At 34.2% G+C, this 21,413-nt stretch overlaps 1 protein-coding gene across 1 annotated transcript; it reads left to right on the top strand.

Annotated features, from left to right (window-relative positions):
* Window positions 1-402: 402 nt before the first annotated feature.
* Window positions 403-1,567, top strand: LOC133323720 (RYamide receptor-like; the record flags this gene model as incomplete). Its single annotated transcript, XM_061532641.1, has 2 exons — window positions 403-516; window positions 1,369-1,567. Coding segments are annotated over 2 exons (313 nt in total), but the record flags the coding sequence as incomplete, so codon positions are not given.
* Between the last annotated feature and the right edge of the window lie 19,846 nt (window positions 1,568-21,413).

The following is a 21,413-nucleotide window of genomic DNA, read 5'->3' as shown; positions in this document are numbered from 1 at the left end:
TGATGTTGAAGTATAGAATTGAGACATGGAACTATAGCACGGGTGGGGCTGGAATCCCGAAAGTGGATTGATTGGATTAATTTGGATGGGGCTGGGATCCAGAAACGTCGAAATAAAATTACTGTTGAAGTGCAGGTTTGAAATATAGAGGCTGTTTTCATTTCGTAACAATGTGTACTAAGTGGTAAAAAACTTGATATTAGATTTAGGAATAGAGGTGGAATTCGGAATTATAGTACAACAAATTATACAGTATCCAAGACTTTCATATAAAATGTCAGCGGGCACTTCGCTAGTATTAGATATATATGTTAAGATTATTCATGGACCAATTACTTCTTTATACATAAAATAATTATCGTACTGAGTTATGTTAATAACACAGGTCTTTCTTCTTTACAGGTATGCCAAATTCATAATAGTTGGCATATGGTTTATTGCCCTGGCAACAGCGTTGCCAATACCAATTGTATCAAAATTAGTCCAACCAGGTGATTGGTATGAGTTGTGTGGAAGGTAAGTAATGTCGATTTTTAATATTTAAACATTACAAAGAATATAGTAAAAAATGTGGTATCCAAAATTTTACCAATCATATTTCCAAACACAAACCATGTACTTTCATGGAAGGAATTCACTTTCGAGCTCTACAAACAACTAAACGTACCCCACCATACACTTGATATTTGTATATAGAATTAATTTTGTATTTTTAATCAAGAAAAACCAAACTTTAATAAAACCTTAAAATTGACCAGAACACATTTCCATATGCCAGTTAATTAATGGGTGTTTGTTTATTATTTAGCCCTACTGGTATTTTCCTGGCATAACTTTAAATATATGTTATCTTTTGTGTTAAAAAAGGGACGACCTTTTTCACATCATTTCTTGGTGAAAAGTCATCTTCAACACAATTTCATTAAAAATGGTCTTAGCTAATTTATGCGTCAACTTTAATTTTAATTCCAATTTAAGAAAATGAAGAAAACATTCTTAGGGATACAAACCCTTTTTACGCACTCTTTCTTTTAATATACCAACATTTGTTACAACATCTAAAGTGAATACAAAATTACACTAGTATTTGCTGTAAACCAGAGGCTTTAGCAAATATTTAATATTTGTTAAGGCACCATTCAAATGTCCACTACCCTTGTCAAACAAGTGCTTCTGGAACAGCCAGTAAGTCAGCCCACATTTGCAGTTCGCACAACCACACACAGCCACAGTTACCATTTCAGCTGTCATAATTCATGTATAATTTACAATTTCATTGTTTGTGCATGATTTCCTTTGTGACTTTTGTTTGTTCTTATTGTGTTCCTGCTTCATCTTTGTCTTCCTTCTTCTACTTCTTATCCTCAGATACATTTGTAAGGAGGAATGGCCCACAGCCGAACAGAACTATTATTACACACTGGCATTGCTGACACTGCAATTTATTGTTCCATTGTCGGTGCTAATATTCACCTACACCCGCATTGCATTGGCCGTATGGGGCAAACGACCACCGGGTGAAGCGGAAAATTCACGAGATCAACGCATGGCAAGGTCGAAACGTAAGGTAAGTTAATCTCAGTTTTGTACAATCCAAGTATCTATGTTTCAAATTATAAAGTTCGTGGGTAATTGTTCCACGTAGGAACAGATTTATTTAAAAAGTTTCATGAATACGTAGAAGAACTGTTATCACAACGAGTAATTTTGGTACGTGCTGAATATTTTAACGAAACACATGAGGATCGTAGAAATTTTTAATGAAATGTAAAACATAGTACAGTTAAAATGCGAGTGTTGTGTCATTTTAAAATATTTAAAAAAGGTAGAAGATCCCCATTGGAATTATATGAGATTTATGGCTAGTGAGGGTAAGGGTAGCTACGGCAAAAAGGTGCCTCATCGAAACATTGGTTTTAAACCTCATGTTTCTTTAGATCAAATCCGCTTCAGACAAGTTGGATTCGATTTATTATTGGCTGGATAGCTATTAAAGGTAACCGATCTCATCCCAATTTTGCACGTTGTAATATTTCTTCCAAACTAAGGTGGGGAATATCGGCTCACTCATTTTGGTAATTTGCTGAAAATTAATTCTATTATATCGTTAAGCGAGTCTGTATAATATTGGAAGATGGGACTTATACTTACCAATCCTAATAGGCGTCGCCCTTTCGAAGGAACACTGACATAAAATTGATATTTGATCCTTATCTACAAGTGAACCGACTAACATCAATTCATACACATGCCTTTCAGCAACCTATGCTAAAATTCCTATCATTCGGACAGATTTAGAGTCGTTTGCGTACAATGGGATAATTTTATATTCGTTGTGCAAAATTTCGTATCAATCGGACAAACATTAGGAGTTTGGTGCTCTGCAGAACCACTTGACATAGGCGGCCAAAAATTGGTTCAGATGGTTTGGTTTTAAACCTCATGTTTCTTTAGATCAAATCCGCTTCAGACAAGTTGGATTCGATTTATTATTGGCTGGATAGCTATTAAAGGTAACCGATCTCATCCCAATTTTGCACGTTGATTTATATTTCTTCCAAACTAAGGTGGGGAATATCGGCTCACTCATTTTGGTAATTTGGTCATGTTTCTTTAGATCAAATCCGCTTCAGACAAGTTGGATTCGATTTATTATTGGCTGGATAGCTATTAAAGGTAACCGATCTCATCCCAATTTTGCACGTTGTAATATTTCTTCCAAACTAAGGTGGGGAATATCGGCTCACTCCTTTTGGTAATTTGCTGAAAATTAATTCTATTATATCGTTAAGCGAGTCTGTATAATATTGGAAGATGGGACTTATACTTACCAATCCTAATAGGCGTCGCCCTTTCGAAGGAACACTGACATAAAATTGATATTTGATCCTTATCTACAAGTGAACCGACTAACATCAATTCATACACATGCCTTTCAGCAACCTATGCTAAATTGCCTATCATTCGGACAGATTTAGAGCCGTTTGCGTACAATGGGATAATTTTATATTCGTTGTGCAAAATTTCGTATCAATCGGACAAACGGTAGGAGTTTGGTGCTCTATTAACTTAAAATCGGACAATAATATATATGAGAGCTACATATAAATGTGAACCAATTTTCACGAAACTTAACACATTTTATTTTAGATTCAATTCAGTACGCTATGTCTAATATCGTGCAAATTAAAGGAAATGTAAGGGCTTTGGTGCTCAATTAACATAAAATCGGAAGAAAAAATATATAGGAGATATATTTAAATTAGAACCGATTTTCACGAATCTTAACACACATCATTCCAGATTTTATTAAGTACACTATGCCAGATTTCGTACAAATTGAAGGATATATAGGGACATTGGTACACAACTTACATTAAATCGGACGATAAATATGCGGGAGCTATATCTAAATCTAAACCGATTTCAACAAAACTTGACACGCGTTATTTTATAGTAACTTTAGTACGTTGTACAACATTTTGCGGCAATCAGCCTAACTTTGGGACTTTGGTGCACCATTTACTAAAAATTTTACGAAACTATATATTGGAGCTATGGTTCGTCTTTGAGCCAAATTTCATCCAATTCGGATAATAAATGCGACATGTACATTGTTGACTATTTAACATGGACAGACGGACGGAAATGCATAAATCGACTGAGAAAGTGATGCATGTGCATATTCTTATTCCTTTTGCATATGCATAGAGATGGAATTTACCGGGTATTTACCCGGTAAATACCCAAGGGGTGGGTAAATACCGGGTAAATACCCATTTGCGGGTATTTATTTGGGTATTTACTACATTGAATCGGTAATACAACATCTTACACCCTATTTCCGGGTTTCTGTATCAAATCGATTTAGAATGGATAGTTTTACGATACTTTAAAGACGAGGGTAAAAACTTGGGTAAATACCCGAGTTTTTACCCAAAATTGGGTATAAACTCATTAACTGCAGAACCACTTGACATAGGCGGCCAAAATTTTGCACACATGTTTCTAATGTCAAAGCAAATATAAAAATCCAACATGGGGTCCCTGGGTCCAAGTTTTGATATAGCCCCCATATAACCGTATCTCCCGATTTAAGGTATTTTTTGCCTATTAGACACATTTTAAGGCCAAATTGGCTGTAATTTGGCACAGAGTGTTCTCTTTGGGTACCAAATGTCCATGCAAAAATTTATTTATGTAGGTCCATATTTACTGGTAGCCCCCATACAAAGGTACCCCTATTTTGAGTATTTACCCAAAAATTGGGTATAAACTCATTAACTGCCGAACCACTTGACATAAGCGGCCAAATTTTTGCACACATGTTTCTAATGACAAAGCAAATATAGAAATCCAACATGGGGTCCCTGGGTCCAAGTTTTGATATAGCCCCCATATAACCGTATCTCCCGATTTAAGGTATTTTTTGCCTATTAGACACATTATACAACCAAATTGGCTGTAATTTGGCACAGAGTGTTCTTGTTGGGTACCAAATGTCCATGCAAAATTTTATGTATGAAGGTCCACGTTTACTGGTAGCCCCCATACAAAGGTACCCCTATTTTATTTTTATATTTGCTTTGACATTAGAAACATGTGTACAAAATTTTGGCCGCCTATGTCAAGTGGTTCGGCAGTTAATGAGTTTATACCCTATTTTTGGGTAAATACTCAAAATAGGGGTACCTTTGTATGGGGGCTACCAGTAAACGTGGACCTACATACATAAATTTTTGCATGGACATTTGGTACCCAAAGAGAACACTCTGTGCCAAATTACGGCCAACTTGGTTGTAAAATGTGTCTAATAGACAAAAAATACCTTAAATCGGGAGATATGGTTATATGGGGGCTATATCAAAACTTGGACCCAGGGACCCCATGTTGGATTTTTATATTTGCTTTGACATTAGAAACATGTGTGCAAAATTTTGGCCGCCTGTGTCAAGTGGTTCGGCAGTTAATGAGTTTATACCCTATTTTTGGGTAAATACTCAAAATAGGGGTACCTTTGTATGGGGGCTACCAGTAAACGTGGACCTACATACATAAATTTTTGCATGGACATTTGGTACCCAAAGAGAACACTCTGTGCCAAATTACGGCCAACTTGGTTGTAAAATGTGTCTAATAGACAAAAAATACCTTAAATCGGGAGATATGGTTATATGGGGGCTATATCAAAACTTGGACCCAGGGACCCCATGTTGGATTTTTATATTTGCTTTGACATTAGAAACATGTGTGCAAAATTTTGGCCGCCTGTGTCAAGTGGTTCGGCAGTTAATGAGTTTATACCCATTTTGTGGGTAAATACTCAAAATAGGGGTACCTTTGTATGGGGGCTACCAGTAAATATGGACCTACATACATAAATTTTTGCATGGACATTTGGTACCCGAAGAGAACACTCTGTGCCAAATTACAGCCAATTTGGCCCTAAAATGTGTCAAATAGGCAAAAAATACCTTAAATCGGGAGATACGGTTATATGGGGGCTATATCAAAACTTGGACCCAGGGACCCCATTTTGGATTTCAATATTTGTATTGATAAAAAAACCATCTGAGCCAATTATTGGCCGCCTATGTCAAGTGGTTCTGCAGTTAATGAGTTTATACCCATTTTTTGGGTAAATACTCAAAATAGGGGTACCTTTGTATGGGGGCTACCAGTAAATATGGACCTACATACATAAATTTTTGCATGGACATTTGGTACCCAAAGAGAACACTCTGTGCCAAATTACAGCCAATTTGGCCCTAAAATGTGTCTAATAGGCAAAAAATACCTTAAATCGGGAGATACGGTTGTATGGGGGCTATATCAAAACTTGGACCCATGGACCCCATTTTGGATTTCAATATTTGTATTGATATAAAAACTATCTGAGCCAATTTTTGGCCGCCTATGTCAAGTGGTTCTGCAGTTAATGAGTTTATACCCATTTTTTGGGTAAATACTCAAAATAGGGGTACCTTTGTATGGGGGCTACCAGTAAATATGGACCTACATACATAAATTTTTGCATGGACATTTGGTACCCAAAGAGAACACTCTGTGCCAAATTACGGCCAATTTGGTTGTAAAATGTGTCTAATAGACAAAAAATACCTTAAATCGGGAGATATGGTTATATGGGGCTATATCAAAACTTGGACCCAGGGACCCCATGTTGGATTTTTATATTTGCTTTGACATTAGAAACATGTGTGCAAAATTTTGGCCGCCTATGTCAAGTGGTTCTGCAGTTAATGAGTTTATACCCAATTGTTGGGTAAAAACTCGGGTATTTACCCAAGTTTTTACCAACGTCTTTAAAGTATCGTAAAACTATCCATTCTTAATCGATTTGATAACATAAACCCGGAAATAGGGTGTAAGATGTTGTATTACCGATTCAATATAGTAAATACCCAAATAAATACCCACAAATGGGTATTTACCCAATTTACCGGGTATTTACCCAATTTACCGGGTATTTACCCTTTGGGTATTTACCCACTGCCCATCTCTACATATGCACAAAACAATACCCTGTACAACAGTGTGGTGAAGGGTATACATATGTAGATTTCATTTCGATTTGGTAAACATATAATAGATTGCCAATGGTTATTAATTAGTGGTCTAAACACAGGTCCATCATCTTCGGAAAGGTATAGTTTTGCCGAAGTTGGGGCCTGTTTCTAAGAAACAATTAGACTCTGAATTGGGTTAATAAGAATAACAAGTTAAAACGATGTTAAGTTCGTCCCGGCCGAGATTGACTATCAAAATATCAAAAATTAATGGGGGGTTCTAAGAATAAACTCATGTTATGATATGACCTTGAACATACCGAAAAATAAGTGAGAAAAATATGATTGAAGTTCTGAAAATATCTAATATTTGGGCTACCCTTATACGGGGCTATAACGGATATCAATATTGATATATTTGGTAGTTAGCTAATGAGAATACTAAATATCGAGCTACAGCCAGTTTGTTTGAAAAACGTGTCCAAAATTCTCAAAATACTGACATAGGTCAATAATAATTTTAGTGCGGATATGTGGTGATACCGTTATGAGAATTCAAAATACCAAATTAACGCCAATTTGATTGAAAAACGTGTCTAAAATCCCCACATTGGGGGTACCATATTATGAGGGCTGCGCTTATATGGTGGCTACCCTGAATCTAGAGTCAATACTAATAATTTTACTACGGTATTTGGTATTCAATCAAAATACTAAATTGCAGCTAATTCGATGTGAACAGTGTCTTCAAATTCCTATAATACGGAATACTGGGGGGTACCGATATGAGGGGGCTACTCTGAAACTTCTCCCAATATTAATATTTTTTTACAGAGATGTGTTATTCAATAAGAACTCAAAATACCAAATTACAGCCAATTCGGTTGGAAAACGTGTTTCAAATTCCAATATGGACCAAAATGGACCGATATATTCCATTTGCAATACCAAACATCCTAGGAATACTAGCAATGTATGTGCAAAATTTCAGAGCTCCATCGTAAATACTGCGACCTTTATCGTGATTTCAACTGACAGATATGGGTAAACCGAATTTTATTTTGATCAAGAATATATATGGGAAACTACAAAATTCTTTTAAAATTCCATTAAAAAAAATTTTGAAAATTTATTTGGCGAGCATATTTATGATTTTTGGTACATAGGTTAAGAAAAATATGCTGATTCGAAATCTGTTCGCGTTCACAAATTCGGATGCTGCGCACAAAAGTTATAACGGTTTTAAATCTTGTATTTGAAATATAAATTAAATTAGTTCCTATTTGTTGTAATTCGCGAATTTCTTGATAAATGGTTAAACACATTTGTTTTCTTTGCATAATAGTCAAATCGCATTGAAATACGGTTAAATAGTCGCGAAAAACAAATAAAAGCATGAAAATATCTTAAAATTAAATAAATTAATTTTGAATTGCCACAAAATGTTTTTTTTTAATTTTTGATTTTTGGTGTAGTTAAGATAATACGGTTTAGTCTAGATCTTCTACAACACGTGACGATTTCTTCTACAAATTCTTTTAGATGATTGTTAAATATCGGTAGATTCCTCTGTTAAGAGTTTTGACTTTAAAAATTACCAAATATATTGCAGTTACAGTATATGAAAATGATCAACATTAAAAAGCATACAGTTCGCGTATTAGTTGAAATCAGTTGATGCGCATGCGGTTTTCGTATAAACCGAATCAATCTCTTCCAATAATTATGCATTTTTCGAGGTTTCATTAAACAGCCAAAGTGTGCCGCTCGATGCACTTTACTATGCAAACCCCTAAAAATGACTAAAAATGGCGCAACGTGCATACGATTTTTATGCGCATCCGATTTCAGTAATCTCCAATAAAAATACACAAAAGGACAAATATTTTAAAAGGATCGATTAAGAACCGCGGATGTGCCTCCACAATCGATTTTGGATAAAATACACATATTATTCGCGTAACGATATATTTCTGGCCTATTTTCACACAGATTCGCAAATATGATAACACAAGAATGAATGTATGTGAAATCAATTCGAAGAAAAACGCGATTATATACGTGAATTTGTCAAAATAAGTTTCCGCCGTTTTATTGGGCGGAATTGAACATGGATGGGCTCATTAGAACCGGCACGTAAAAAAATCACGAGTTCTACAATCCTATAATTAGTTTAGTCCATTATCTGGATGCGCGTCCTATTTATATCAAAAAACACCCAAAATCCGGCTTCAAAATGTCAGCATCCATTTTGGGTGGATGCAGTGATTATATCGAAAAATCATACATTAGAACCATATTGCCCATGGGGTATTCTGCAACTTAGTCACTGATCACATGTGCGTGCGTTTTGTAGTTTAGCCACAAATCAGGAAAGAACACAAAAAACTCGTTGGCTTCAACACATGTTCACCCATTTTTTTACATTAACATCATCACACCTTCCACGCAACTTATTATTTATTACCAATATTTTAAGATTTTGACAAGAACACTTCATTTCATAGAAATTCATTTATATTATATGCAATATATTCACATTTCGCGAGTTATAACCTTCCAAACCTCAGTTTCAAGGAATTTAAAAGATTTTTGTAATTTCCCATATACTTTGTGTGGTCTCCGGTGAATAAATATTCATATTGCAAATATTCGAGGTGTTGTAAACTGAATGACACGATTAATATACACTCCACCTTATGTAATTTAAATCCATCATGTACTAAAATAACATTCTTCATGCGAAATATTATATCCACCCTCATATCTGGCACGTGCACTTTTTTCCTGAATCTAACTACTTACTCGAGAATCTGTAAGAATTTGCTAAAGTTTTTCATTTAGTTGTGAAATGAAAACCACAGAAAGTAATTTTATTTTGTTGACTTCACGTTGTTGAGTCCTCTAAAGTTCATGGAGATTTGCTTTTTTTAACTGGTTGGTTGCCTGGATGACTGACTAACTGACGCACTGGCTTGCTTGTTCGGCATGCATGCAACTGACAACATACTTTCGAGTATTTTTATTATCTTCTAATTTTGAACATTAAAAAAACAAAGATTTAAGCAACTACACGACAATGATGTTGATTAATGTGACTAACAAACCACAAGTTTCGGGCGTTCGGTTTTTTGTTTCTTCTTCCCTCCTGCAGCTAATGGCAAATCAATTTTTGTACAAATTTGTTGGAACAAAAGTTTTTGCTGTCAACGGAAGAAGAATCGTTGATATTATAATTTGCAACTGCAAATTAAATATTTATAGTAAATCCTGGTAAGTGCATACAAAATTCTTGATTTTAAATATTACTAAGCTGTTGCAATTGTTGAGGTTTTTTTTTTAAATTTTAACAATGCAATTGAAGTGAATCACTCTAAATTTCCGATACCTTTTTTAATCTTAGTGACATTTGAAAATCCCATTTGGAAGCTGCTACTTCTGCTGTTTTGATTTAAAATACCTTATCACATACATATAATAAATAATTATTGTTGATGAAGCCAGGGAAGCTAAGCACATATGGCTGGTTCCAAAATAGAGATGCCCGCATGCACATAACATTGTGATTGTCCATGTGTTATGCCATTTAGTGGCAACAGGAAATCATAATACGTATTTTAATGCCACGCGGGTGCCTAACATACTCACCGATACACATGTATGCGGAGGATGATAGACGACTATTACCACCGTCTGGTGGATGCTAAATGGTGTATCGGCTAAGCTATGAGGTTGCGCATAATACCCACCAGGTTACTGCCGGCAAATAACCAACAGCAAATCACATAACTTTTGGTTCATCCTTCTGAAGTGAAATCCCATTGACATCAATGTTAGTGGTAAGAGGCTTACAAACGACACCGAACCAAACAACCGAGCAAACAAAAAAAAGAAGATGTTTAACGAGACTTGTATTTATTGTCAATTGAATTTATGTTTTAATGTTGTGGTTAAGCGGTCGTCGAAGTCATCATCCCGGAGGCTAAAAAGACTATAATTTGGTGTCATCAGACAGTCGGCTGGAAGCGAGTACAAAAGGTTGTTGTTTAAAATGCATATGTACATATGTATGTAACTATAGTATGCCATTGTAAACATATGAATGTATTACAATGTATGAAATGCAAGGAACAAGTGCCCAACATTACAGCTGTAGCTCATTTGATGGCATACGAGGGTCGCTAGCTATATTTTAGATTAGGAAGTAATTGATTTTAGTAAAGAAGAGCAGAAAAAGCGTTCTTGTCAGAAATTGTCACGTTCGTTCCACGTTGTCGAAGTCCGAACATACGGTTTTTTGTATTTTGGGAATCGTATTCAATTTCGGGCCATCATTAGGCATTCGTTATGGGTTCATATTACCCTTTATAAGTATTTTGATTGTCCTAGACATATTTTCCAACAGATGTGCAATTTGACATTCTGGATTCTTAGATAGGGAACAAGATGTAAACAAAAAATCTTTAATATAGGCCCATGGTTTTGGAATAGTACCCATACAAGGAACTCACCCCTTTTTAAGAACTTTCATTGTGTAAGAATACATTTTCCAAATGAAGAGACTTTTACAAAACATTGTCAATATAGGTCCATGTTTTCACCTAACATATTATTTGTCCAAAATTAAAGGTTTGATGATAGGATTTATCGGTTCAATCCTGCTAGTAAATTTTGTAAATATCATAGCCGTCTCTTTTCTTGTCAACATTTTGAATATTTTTAAATCCAATGTCAATCGTTTTAATCCCAACTTTACACATCGTACAAACCTTAATAAGTAAAAACGATGATATGTTCGGTCCGGCCGAACTTTTTACACCCTTTATCATGAGATTGAAATTCAAAATATCTAAAATTAATGGGGGTTCCTAGGAGAAAACTCATAAGTGAGAAAATATTATTGAAATTCTCAAGATATATAATAGTGGAGATCAATATTGTGGTTGAAAAACGTGTGCAAAATTCTCAAAATAGCGACAAGGATCAATATTAATAATTTTTAGTGGGGAAATGTGAAGATACCATTATGAGAACCCAAAATATCAAATTACAGCCTATTTGATTGAAAAACGTTTTAAAAATCCCCATATTTGGGGGTACCATATTATGGGTCTACCTTTAAACAAGGGTCAATATTAAAAATTGTTAGCACGGAAATGTGCTATACAATGAGAATCCAAAATCCAAAAGATAGCCTAAATACCGAATATGGTGACTACCCTGAAACTTGGATCAATATTAAAAATTTTCGCTGCGGGTATGTAATATTCAATAAGAACCTATAATACAAAATTACAGTCAATTCGGTGGAAAACGATATAGCATTTTATGAAAAATTCGAGGTATTGCAAAATTCGAGGTATTTGAAATCGAATTGCAAATTCAATATACACTCCACCTTATGGTGGAGGGTACAACAAACCTAGATCAAGTTCAAAGATGGGATCCATCGGTCAACTCCTTCTTTTATCCATTCCATAAAGTGTCAGAATTTAGAAAATTTCGAAATTTCATAAGAAGCTTATGCAGTGTCCGATTTGATCCGTTAAATGTACATCGTTTCACTCCTTTAAATGTACATCGTTTCACTCCCATCGGATCACTCCTTCCGGGTCACCATTTTGAGGCGAAAGAAATATACAATTTGGTACCACAAGATATTTGTAATTTGTCATTTCTTAGTTATAAAGTTATATAAATCTTGTTCAACAAGAATGTTCAGTATATATCCAAGTTTTGGCTTTGTTACATATAGCAGTTCAGCTAGTTTGCCATTTTAGGTTTTTACTTTAATTTTCTTAATTTTAAATTTTCCTCATGGAGGAATGCATAATATATTTTGACTATGAAAACGATGTTTTCATATTTTTTCTTCACGTTAGCTTCATGTTGTTCTTCACCGATGTTCTCATTGAGTTTTTATGATGCCCATGTAAAATCTAAAGAAAATTAACATTATTAAATATTGAATAAACATTTTATTTTTTTTTTTTTTTGGCAATAAATATTATTTCACTTGACGTGCTATACAAAATTCTGACCACTGTCTCAATATAGCTTGGTCACATGAAAAGAAAATCCAATTTTCTTGAAAAAAAAACTCACCATAAGGTGGTAAAATGACATTTTTCTCATGCTACGTCGCACACATAACCAATTTCGTATTTCTCAAATTTCATTTGACGGCAATCTCCACAGGCACGCACACACCAACAAATATTAAGAAGTCCCGTCCAAGTCATCCATGGTTGGTTGTTATATAAAAATAACAACTAAGTATTTGATTTATGTGTGTGGTGACAATCCCGCACTGACCCAACTCAGAGATAGAGATGGCACACCACCATTGCCTTAGATTCAATCGGCCAAAACAGAGATGTGCAATGATTTAATTTGAAACAAGATTTAATTTCATAACATCCAGGCAAATTCATATGGCCATAGATGGTGATGATGGACACACCATTATTGGAATATGGGCAACATTCACTTTTTGATAGATATCATCGTATGGAAGACAAGACAAGGCATACAACGAAGATTTCATCCATCCATTCAACCAAAAATATAAATCATACTTTGGGAAAAATGATGATGGACGATGTCAATGCAGAAAATCAACACCAGCATCACCACCAACGTCGTTTGCTCATCTGGCCGACAAGGCAAGGTAACGCGGTGTTTCATTACAACTGTCAGCCAGCCATCTCGGTGTGGTGATGGTATGCCCATCAGACATCAGCCTACGATGTGCCATAATAATTTGGAGATGATCACAACACGACTTCAGTTTGGAAACTGGTCATTTAGTTGAGCGTAATGAAATGTAAACTTAAAAATTTGCCGCTGTCCTCGGCAAACAAGGCAAAGACAATAATAATTAACTTTTGTGTAATGTTAGGAAAATAGAAGCTAAGTATCAAATGTTAGATGTGGCTATATATTTAGAAAAGGTTGTAATTATCCAATTATAACGAGGAGGAAAAAATAGATTTTTTTCAGGAAGTTAAAATAATAGAGGTAAAGATATTTTTAGGGTATACAAAAAATTTTGAGTTTAGTTTTGATTCTTCGCAATTTTGAATTTTTGGATCTTATTGGATCGAAGTTTTCATTACTTTCCTTTCCTGTTAACCTAATTTCATATTAATTTCCATAACATGTACTTTTTACGCGCTCCATCATAGTACGGAGCACGGTGGGAAAAAATACCTATCTAGCGCGCAGAAAATAAAAAATTGAACTTGAAGGAATCTTTAAAACATTAATGCAGTTTTAAAGTAGAGTGTTGAGTGTACTTAAGTGCGTATAAAATAATCCGAATTAATAAGCTAGAACGGAAAAGCGGTACATTTAAAATAGATATTTTTTCCAATGTTAAAAATGGTATTTTTAGCTATAAAATTGCGATGGTCATGTGCATTCTGTGAATATATTATTATAGAATTTTGTCCATTTTTGATATATAGTATTGGTGTTTAATTAAATGGAATTGTTATTTTAATTTAGGTGTTTCGGGCTAAATATATGTAAGGTCCTTTTTTTGTAAATTCCTTCAATTAAAATAGGGGTTTCGTATGGAGTGCAGACGAGTTCAGTGTTGATTTTTTTTATTTTTGTGTGTGTCTGCCTAGAACATCATACAAAAATTTTTCCTGCGACTTCCTGAAAATTTGTGAATTTTGTTGATATAATTGATCAAATATGCCTTGGAATAGATCACAGCATAGCAGATAAGAAAAAAAACAGGTTCAAAATGTCCGTCCTAAGATTCCAGAGAATGATGGTATGTACGTAAGCTGCTCCAAACAGTGATTTTAAAATCATGGACTGAATATACATTTATTATAAATATCTTTTTAAATAAAAATTGAAATTACAACGAAATCGGTTGTAAGAGTGTTCTCAAATACTGCAGGTAAAGGGTCTAATTTATGAACCCTGAAAAATATCATTGGTGTAACATTCATATATACACGGTTTTACCTACATTTAATTAAATAATAATTACAACAAAATTTCGTCATTAACACCAAACATCAACTTATACGAATACGGTCTGTCTACCTTACATGCAAGGATTCGATGTTTAGAATGTATATTGCACATTTCATACCGACTGGTTTTGAAAAAGTGGAAAAGGAAGGCACGTATCATTAATGATTTGAAGGAAGAAATGCACATTATTGTTGACACACTTAAGTCAGTATCCGGAACAACAAACAATGGCAATATGGCTTGGCATCGTCGATAACTGGTGTTGATGAAAAACTAATTACAAATTTTAGTATCATCCTTTCAACCATGGCCTGCGGATATGCTATTAACACAGAGTAATTTAAAGAACTTACTGAGGAAACATTTATTCTTTTCGTAGAATTATATCCTTGGTTCTATATGCCTTCTAGCATACACAAACTATTAGTGCATGTAGCTGATATAATTAAATGAGCAGCTTTGTCCATAGGAATATTGTCTGAAGAAGCCATGGAATCCAGAAATAAGGACTTCGGAACTACAGGGAACTGTACACCAGAAAAATGAATCGTGCGGAAACAATGAGGGACCTTTTCAATAGGTTGCTATTTTCTTCTGATCCAAAAATATCAAGTTTGTTTAGTGAGCCACTATCTGAAGAAGTCCTTAAACTACTGGAGGATCCAATGATACCAAATAATTCAGATCAAAACTCGGATTCTGAATGTGATTACTATTTAATAAGTAATGCCTAAATTTTATAAAATATATATAGTTAATGTTTTAGATATATAATATTAACAATAATAAAGATACATATAATAACAATAGCGTTTGCCCTTAACCCACTTTTTACCCTCCAACTGTTTCGGAATTTTTATAAGAAGCTACCATTTTAGGAGTACTATTAGTTATAACGAAAAATGTTGCTTATTAAAAAATATTTAAAAAGCTTCAAAATAGTAATTATCAATTACAAATTTAAGTTTTTTCAAAAAAAAAAAAAAAAATTCAACGCTTAGTGGGTTAATAAAAAAAATCTATTCTTATCCAAAATATCGATAAACATACAGTCAAACATCTACTTTTATTTTCTGCGCGCTAGATCTGCATTTTTCCCCACTGTGCGGAGGGTATATTATTTTTGTTTTTTGTATCTCATAGAAATTCTGGACTACCCTATATAAGGGAACCCACAAAAGTTTAGGCACGTTTTTCAACCGAAATGGTTGTAATTTGGTATGTTCGGCTTTAATTGGGTGCCAAATCTTCCTGCAAAAAATTATAAATATTGGTCGAAGTGTTTGGTACCATATAACGGTATCCCACATTTTTCGGTATTTTGTAATTTGTAGTCGTATTTGGTAGCAAATGTCCATTCCGAAAATATTAATATTCGATCCCTTTTGAAGGATTCCCCATATAACCCCTTTAAAATAGTTAGCTGATTTGTTTCGGCTGTTTTGGTTGCCGCCACATATGCGTATTTCACCATAGTATGGGAGATATTCTGTACTCGAAAGTGCCAGTTTATACTCTATAAAGTATGGAATTCTTAGATGATTTCGACATATGTCATAATCTTACTAACCGTCGAAGGATATCGAGATAAAAACCTAGAACGTCAGGCTCGTGAATGAAATGTATGGGCCTGTATTTAGGAGTAGCGTTTCCCGATTTTCGTAATAAGGAAGGTTTTAAGAAACAAAACATAACGATCATGTTCGAAATTGAACAACATCGGTCCTTAATTAGGCATAGCCCCTTATATAATCATAACCCCAAAATACTCGCTAATTTGTACAGGGTGTTATCAATATTGTTACCGCTATATCTACCTCATACAACTTTGCCCTCTAAATTGCAGTATTTTAAGGGTGTAGCAACCTAAAGGAAACGAGATAGACATATGTTTTCCTTTGAGAATATGAATAGAATCACTTTCTGAGTCGATGTATGCATGTCCGTCCGTCTGTCTGTCCATGTTAAACAAAGTTCAGGTCAAATTTATGATCCGAATTGGATGAAATTTGGCACGGCTCATTTATTTGGCATTTAAAAAAAAAAAGAAAAATCGGTTCAGATTTACATATAGCTCTCATATATGTTTTGGTCCGATTTAATGTAAATGGTGTAGCAAAGTCCATATACATCTTTCGAATTGGGCGAAATTTGGCATAACGTAATGAATTATGTATACAATGACGTGCGATTGCCACGAAATTTTTCTCAAGTTATCAAATTAAGAATAGAATGACGTTATTGCGTTATTGTTGAAAGTGGTGCAGGTGCATAGCTTCCACATATATATTTCGGGATTTAACAGGGATTAAATTTTGAATAGTGTGGCATACTGAATAGCGTGTACCAAGTTGTTTTTAAATCGATTAGTCCCATTCTACACAAACGACTCCAAACCTGCCCGACTGAGATTAAATTTAGCATTTCAGAAAGGTATGTGTATGGGTTGATGCTACTCGGTTCACTTATATGTAAAGATCACATATTTAAGTTTCTTTAATTTTTTTAATTGGCGCAGATGCAGACAAAACTTTCATATATATTTCGAACAGGTGTCTGATTGAGATTACGTTTAGAACAATGCAGCATTCAGAATAGCGTGTGTCAAGTGTACTATAAATCAAAATCTGAATGAAATGTAGCATAGGTTGCAGAGAGGTGTATTGAGTATTGTTAATTTCAGCAAATTATGCACCAAATAAGTACCGTGTGTCCGAACTAGATGATATTTTGCACAGTGTGCTGTTCAACAGCATATCGAAAAGCGGATGCGACGTTTGCTTTACATCGGCCCAGATTAAAAAAAAATCGAACCGATTCATATCAACGGTACACAGACGAAATTTTGCAAAGATTGCCGAATGGCAATCTATGCAAAATTTCCAATCGATGGATTGGAGTCGGCTCACATATAATTACAGATCACATGTTTCTTGTATATAAGCATAATTGTGAATGGGTCCCTTTCTTACAAAAATTATCTCGTACACAAAATCTAATTCCATTATATACATAAGAGTTATACGCAAAAGATTATTCCAATTATAAATAGGTATTTTATTACAACTTAATTTAATGTATCGTATGCGAGTTTTTTTGCAAACATCGTATAACATCTCAATTATGTATGATATGATGATCACGAGGTGAACACATTTAATCGATTTTCATTGAAGTAGTCTAGATAAGTGTAGTGCCAGCTACCGACATACAAATAACTGTTATTTGTGTTACAAACAAACAGAAGCCGACAACATAAATTTAATGTGAAAAAGTGTTATGTCTCACGCGATCTGTGGTAAAACCACAGTGCCACAAAAGATCTTGTCATTACAATGATTTGATACAGTTTGAACTGTCCGTCCTTATTTGCTACAGATGTCTGGCAAAATAAGTCAACGAGTCAACGCTGAATTTATCAGATAGGCAGGCTTACATATGTACAAAAAGGTAGGCAAGCAGGCCATCAGACTGGCAGACAGACAGACGGAAAGACATACAAACAACGATTTAAATGTTCGCGTTCAATTTCATTCAGATTACATTCAAAGTCAGTGCAATTAACAAGAAATACGAGGTTCGGTCTTCATTGACAATCACCGACAGACAGTTAGCCAGACCGTTAGAGCTGCGGTAATCGACATAATGATGGTAATAACAATTACTCAGACAGTGGTAGCAACAATTGCTGCAACAATGTCGGGTAATAAATAATTATTTATTTTGCAAATAGGAATTCACTTAAATGATGAACAGCGAATATTCACACACACACACACACACACAAATATATGAAACAAACCGACAAACAACGTTTGTACATCTGCTTCTAATACAAAAAAATTCAGCAATGTACGATTGACACAATTCGCATAAATTTGAATATGAATCAAAGTAGATATGAAATAAAATTCAAATTATTTAATAGGTTTTTATATGCGGCTAATTTGTGTATGCTGGATATGATTTTGAAATGCGTTTGTTTGTTTCAACGAGAAAACTTGGAGATAATGCCATATAATTTTAACAATAAATTTACAATCACCACCACTTATTATGCATACGCAGTTTTAAAAAAGCTCATAACTATGACATTCGCAAGCTCTTGGAACAAAAAATACTAAGTTAAATAATAATAATATAAGGATAATTTGATGATTTGGCGAACACCTTAATGTATCTACATATCTAAGGTACGGTCAAAAATTTCAATTTTAATAAAAATAATGGTTTATTTATTCTTCAATAACATTCTTGTCTCTTTAACAGTAATCTCTCTAATTTTTCGATTTCATATAACGCTACATCCCACATTTCGATATTTTGGCTTCCCCATTTTGGAAGCCTTAATTTGACATTCCGGCATATTTCAGAGTAAAACATATTTTTGCGGATATTGCATAGTGATTATTTTGAAATAATTTCTTTTGAATTAATGTAAATTGTGCCACCATCGTTATATCTTGTTCACTACCTTTATATACGTCTTTGAGTATTTCGTACTAAAGACAAAAGGTAGTAGCAAAATATAACGAGTAACTATGTCAAAGCGCCGCATTGTGACATCTTAGCTTTTAATAACACTCGTTCTTTGGTTCACGACCAAACAGCATACAGCCCTACACTACTGTAAAAAGGTAATATTAATTGTTTCACGAACAATTCAATAAAACAACCAAATCTACGTTTGGTCAAAAATTCTAAACAATTGTGGTTTTATTTCTATTTATTTTCATATTTTGATATTTCTCCTTTTGTTTCTTCTTTCACGAAGGAAAATATCGACATCGTCGAGAACAACAACTACAAAGATCCACGATCACCACAATCCAATAATTGTATTTATTTTAAAACATAAATTTCAACAACACCGTCGGTAAATTACATTGCAAACAGCAACAACATTGTGTCATCCCCACTCCTTTGCTTATAACAAAAAAATCAAAACAAACACAGAGATATATTTTCTTATTTATTCTCTCAATTATTTTACTCAATTTCGTGTTCCACATAATTTTTTATATATTTCATTTTTATTGTTGTTCTTTTCATGTATTCTTCTTCTTGTTTGACAAACAACGAAGAAACAGAAAAACAATAGCAACATCACATGAGAGAGTGATTGTCATCTCTGCTGATTGTTGCCACCCGTCACTATCACATATGACATATTATTGGAAACATATGATCAGTTTCCTTAGGGGTGTTCACACGTCCGCATAAGTTTGATGAATATTTATAAAAATATTTTTGTGCCGCTTTCTAGTATTTTTGAGTTGAATCATTCGGATATCAACTAAAAATATATTTTAATATCGTTTTCAACATAGTGCACCCTACATTTGGCTATATTTATACAAATTTATTAATTTCATATATATAATATTACATATTATATTTATCGAACGATTTACATATTTATTTCAAAATAATTTTGTGGGCAATTGCTATCTTCGATACATTGCCATTGCTTACGTGTATTATACGATACACTGTAATAAATTTGGAATACATTTAATACACTGAGAGAAATTTTAGTGAAATTTTAATACGTTTTTCTTAAAATTTCTAAATTTTTGCTGGTTTTAATCACGTTAAACCACATTTTTGTTGTATTCACGATACAATATCGATAAAAGTCCACGACTTTTTATAAACTCAGTGCATTTTAAACGTTTTGTCTACAGCATCACGTGCTATTACCTAATTTCTTTTGAAAATTTGAATTTATTTGAAGATTTTAAATTACAATTATTGACATCACGTGTCAAATTCTACATATTTATTGCATTTCGTGCAAAATATTCTGAAGTTTTAATACTTTTGTGCATTTTCGTGCAAGTTTATTAATCGCAGTTGTTTTTCCAACAATTCTGCAACATATACTTGGTGTATTCGCTTCAATTTATTATTACAAAAATATAGTTTTTAACGAAAACTCTCATTTCCCACATTTTTCTGAAATCTATTCATTTTTTATTTCACAATGCCACTCACTCCTCTAGATTTATTCATCCGAGCTACTGATGCTTTGGTTAAATTTGACGCCAAATTCAGTTCCCCACGGGACGAAGAGCTCGATGTCTATATTTTAGAACTACAGGGAGCTGAGGTGAAGAGATTATGGGAAAAGGTACAAACCACGTACGACAAATGCCAAAATTATTTGACAGAACAAGATTGTTCTAGTGACCATTTCACTGCCGCAGAAACCAAATGCGATGTCGCTTATAATTGCTTCCTTAGGGTTCTATCTACAATCAATAGAAAGTTAGATGAACTTCGGGCTCCGCCTTCTCCTCACTCAGTTTCCAATGCTACGCATCAGTCAACAGTTGGTGAGGAAAATTCTAGTCATAGGCTCAACTTACCGCCCTGTGACATTGAAGTTTTTGATGGCGACTTCCTTAATTGGCCTACATTTAGGGACTTATTTTCTGCGGTATATATTAACAATTCTGGCATCAGTGACATTGAACGCCTATGTCACTTAAACAAAAAGACCAGTGGCGACGCCCATGAAATTGTGGCTAAGTTTTCGCTTACCCACACCAATTTTGGTCTTGCGTGGAAAGCTCTAAAGCGTACGTACGACAATCCACGTATATTGGTGAACCACCAACTTAAACTTTTATTCGATTTGCCTGTTATAGATAATGAGACTAGTTCAGGCCTAAAACACTAGTGTTCATATGTCTTCAGAGGCTACCACAAAATTGCGTCACTCTTTGGGAACAAAGCATCAAAGATAAGTCCGCTTTGTCTTCCTGGAAAGATTTGGATAACTTTCTTACGGAACGCATCCAAACTCTAACATGTCTACGTGACATTCGTGGTATTGACAACGTCAATCAACCAAGTAGCAAAAAAGTTCGTCCACATTTCACG

Source organism: Musca vetustissima, unplaced genomic scaffold (genome assembly GCF_032173495.1).
Source record: "Musca vetustissima isolate MV318-11 ecotype Yass unplaced genomic scaffold, APGP_CSIRO_Mvet_v1 utg1044050, whole genome shotgun sequence".
In the NCBI taxonomy this organism is placed as follows: domain Eukaryota; kingdom Metazoa; phylum Arthropoda; class Insecta; order Diptera; family Muscidae; genus Musca; species Musca vetustissima.
This window is presented reverse-complemented; position numbering and strand designations above follow the sequence as displayed.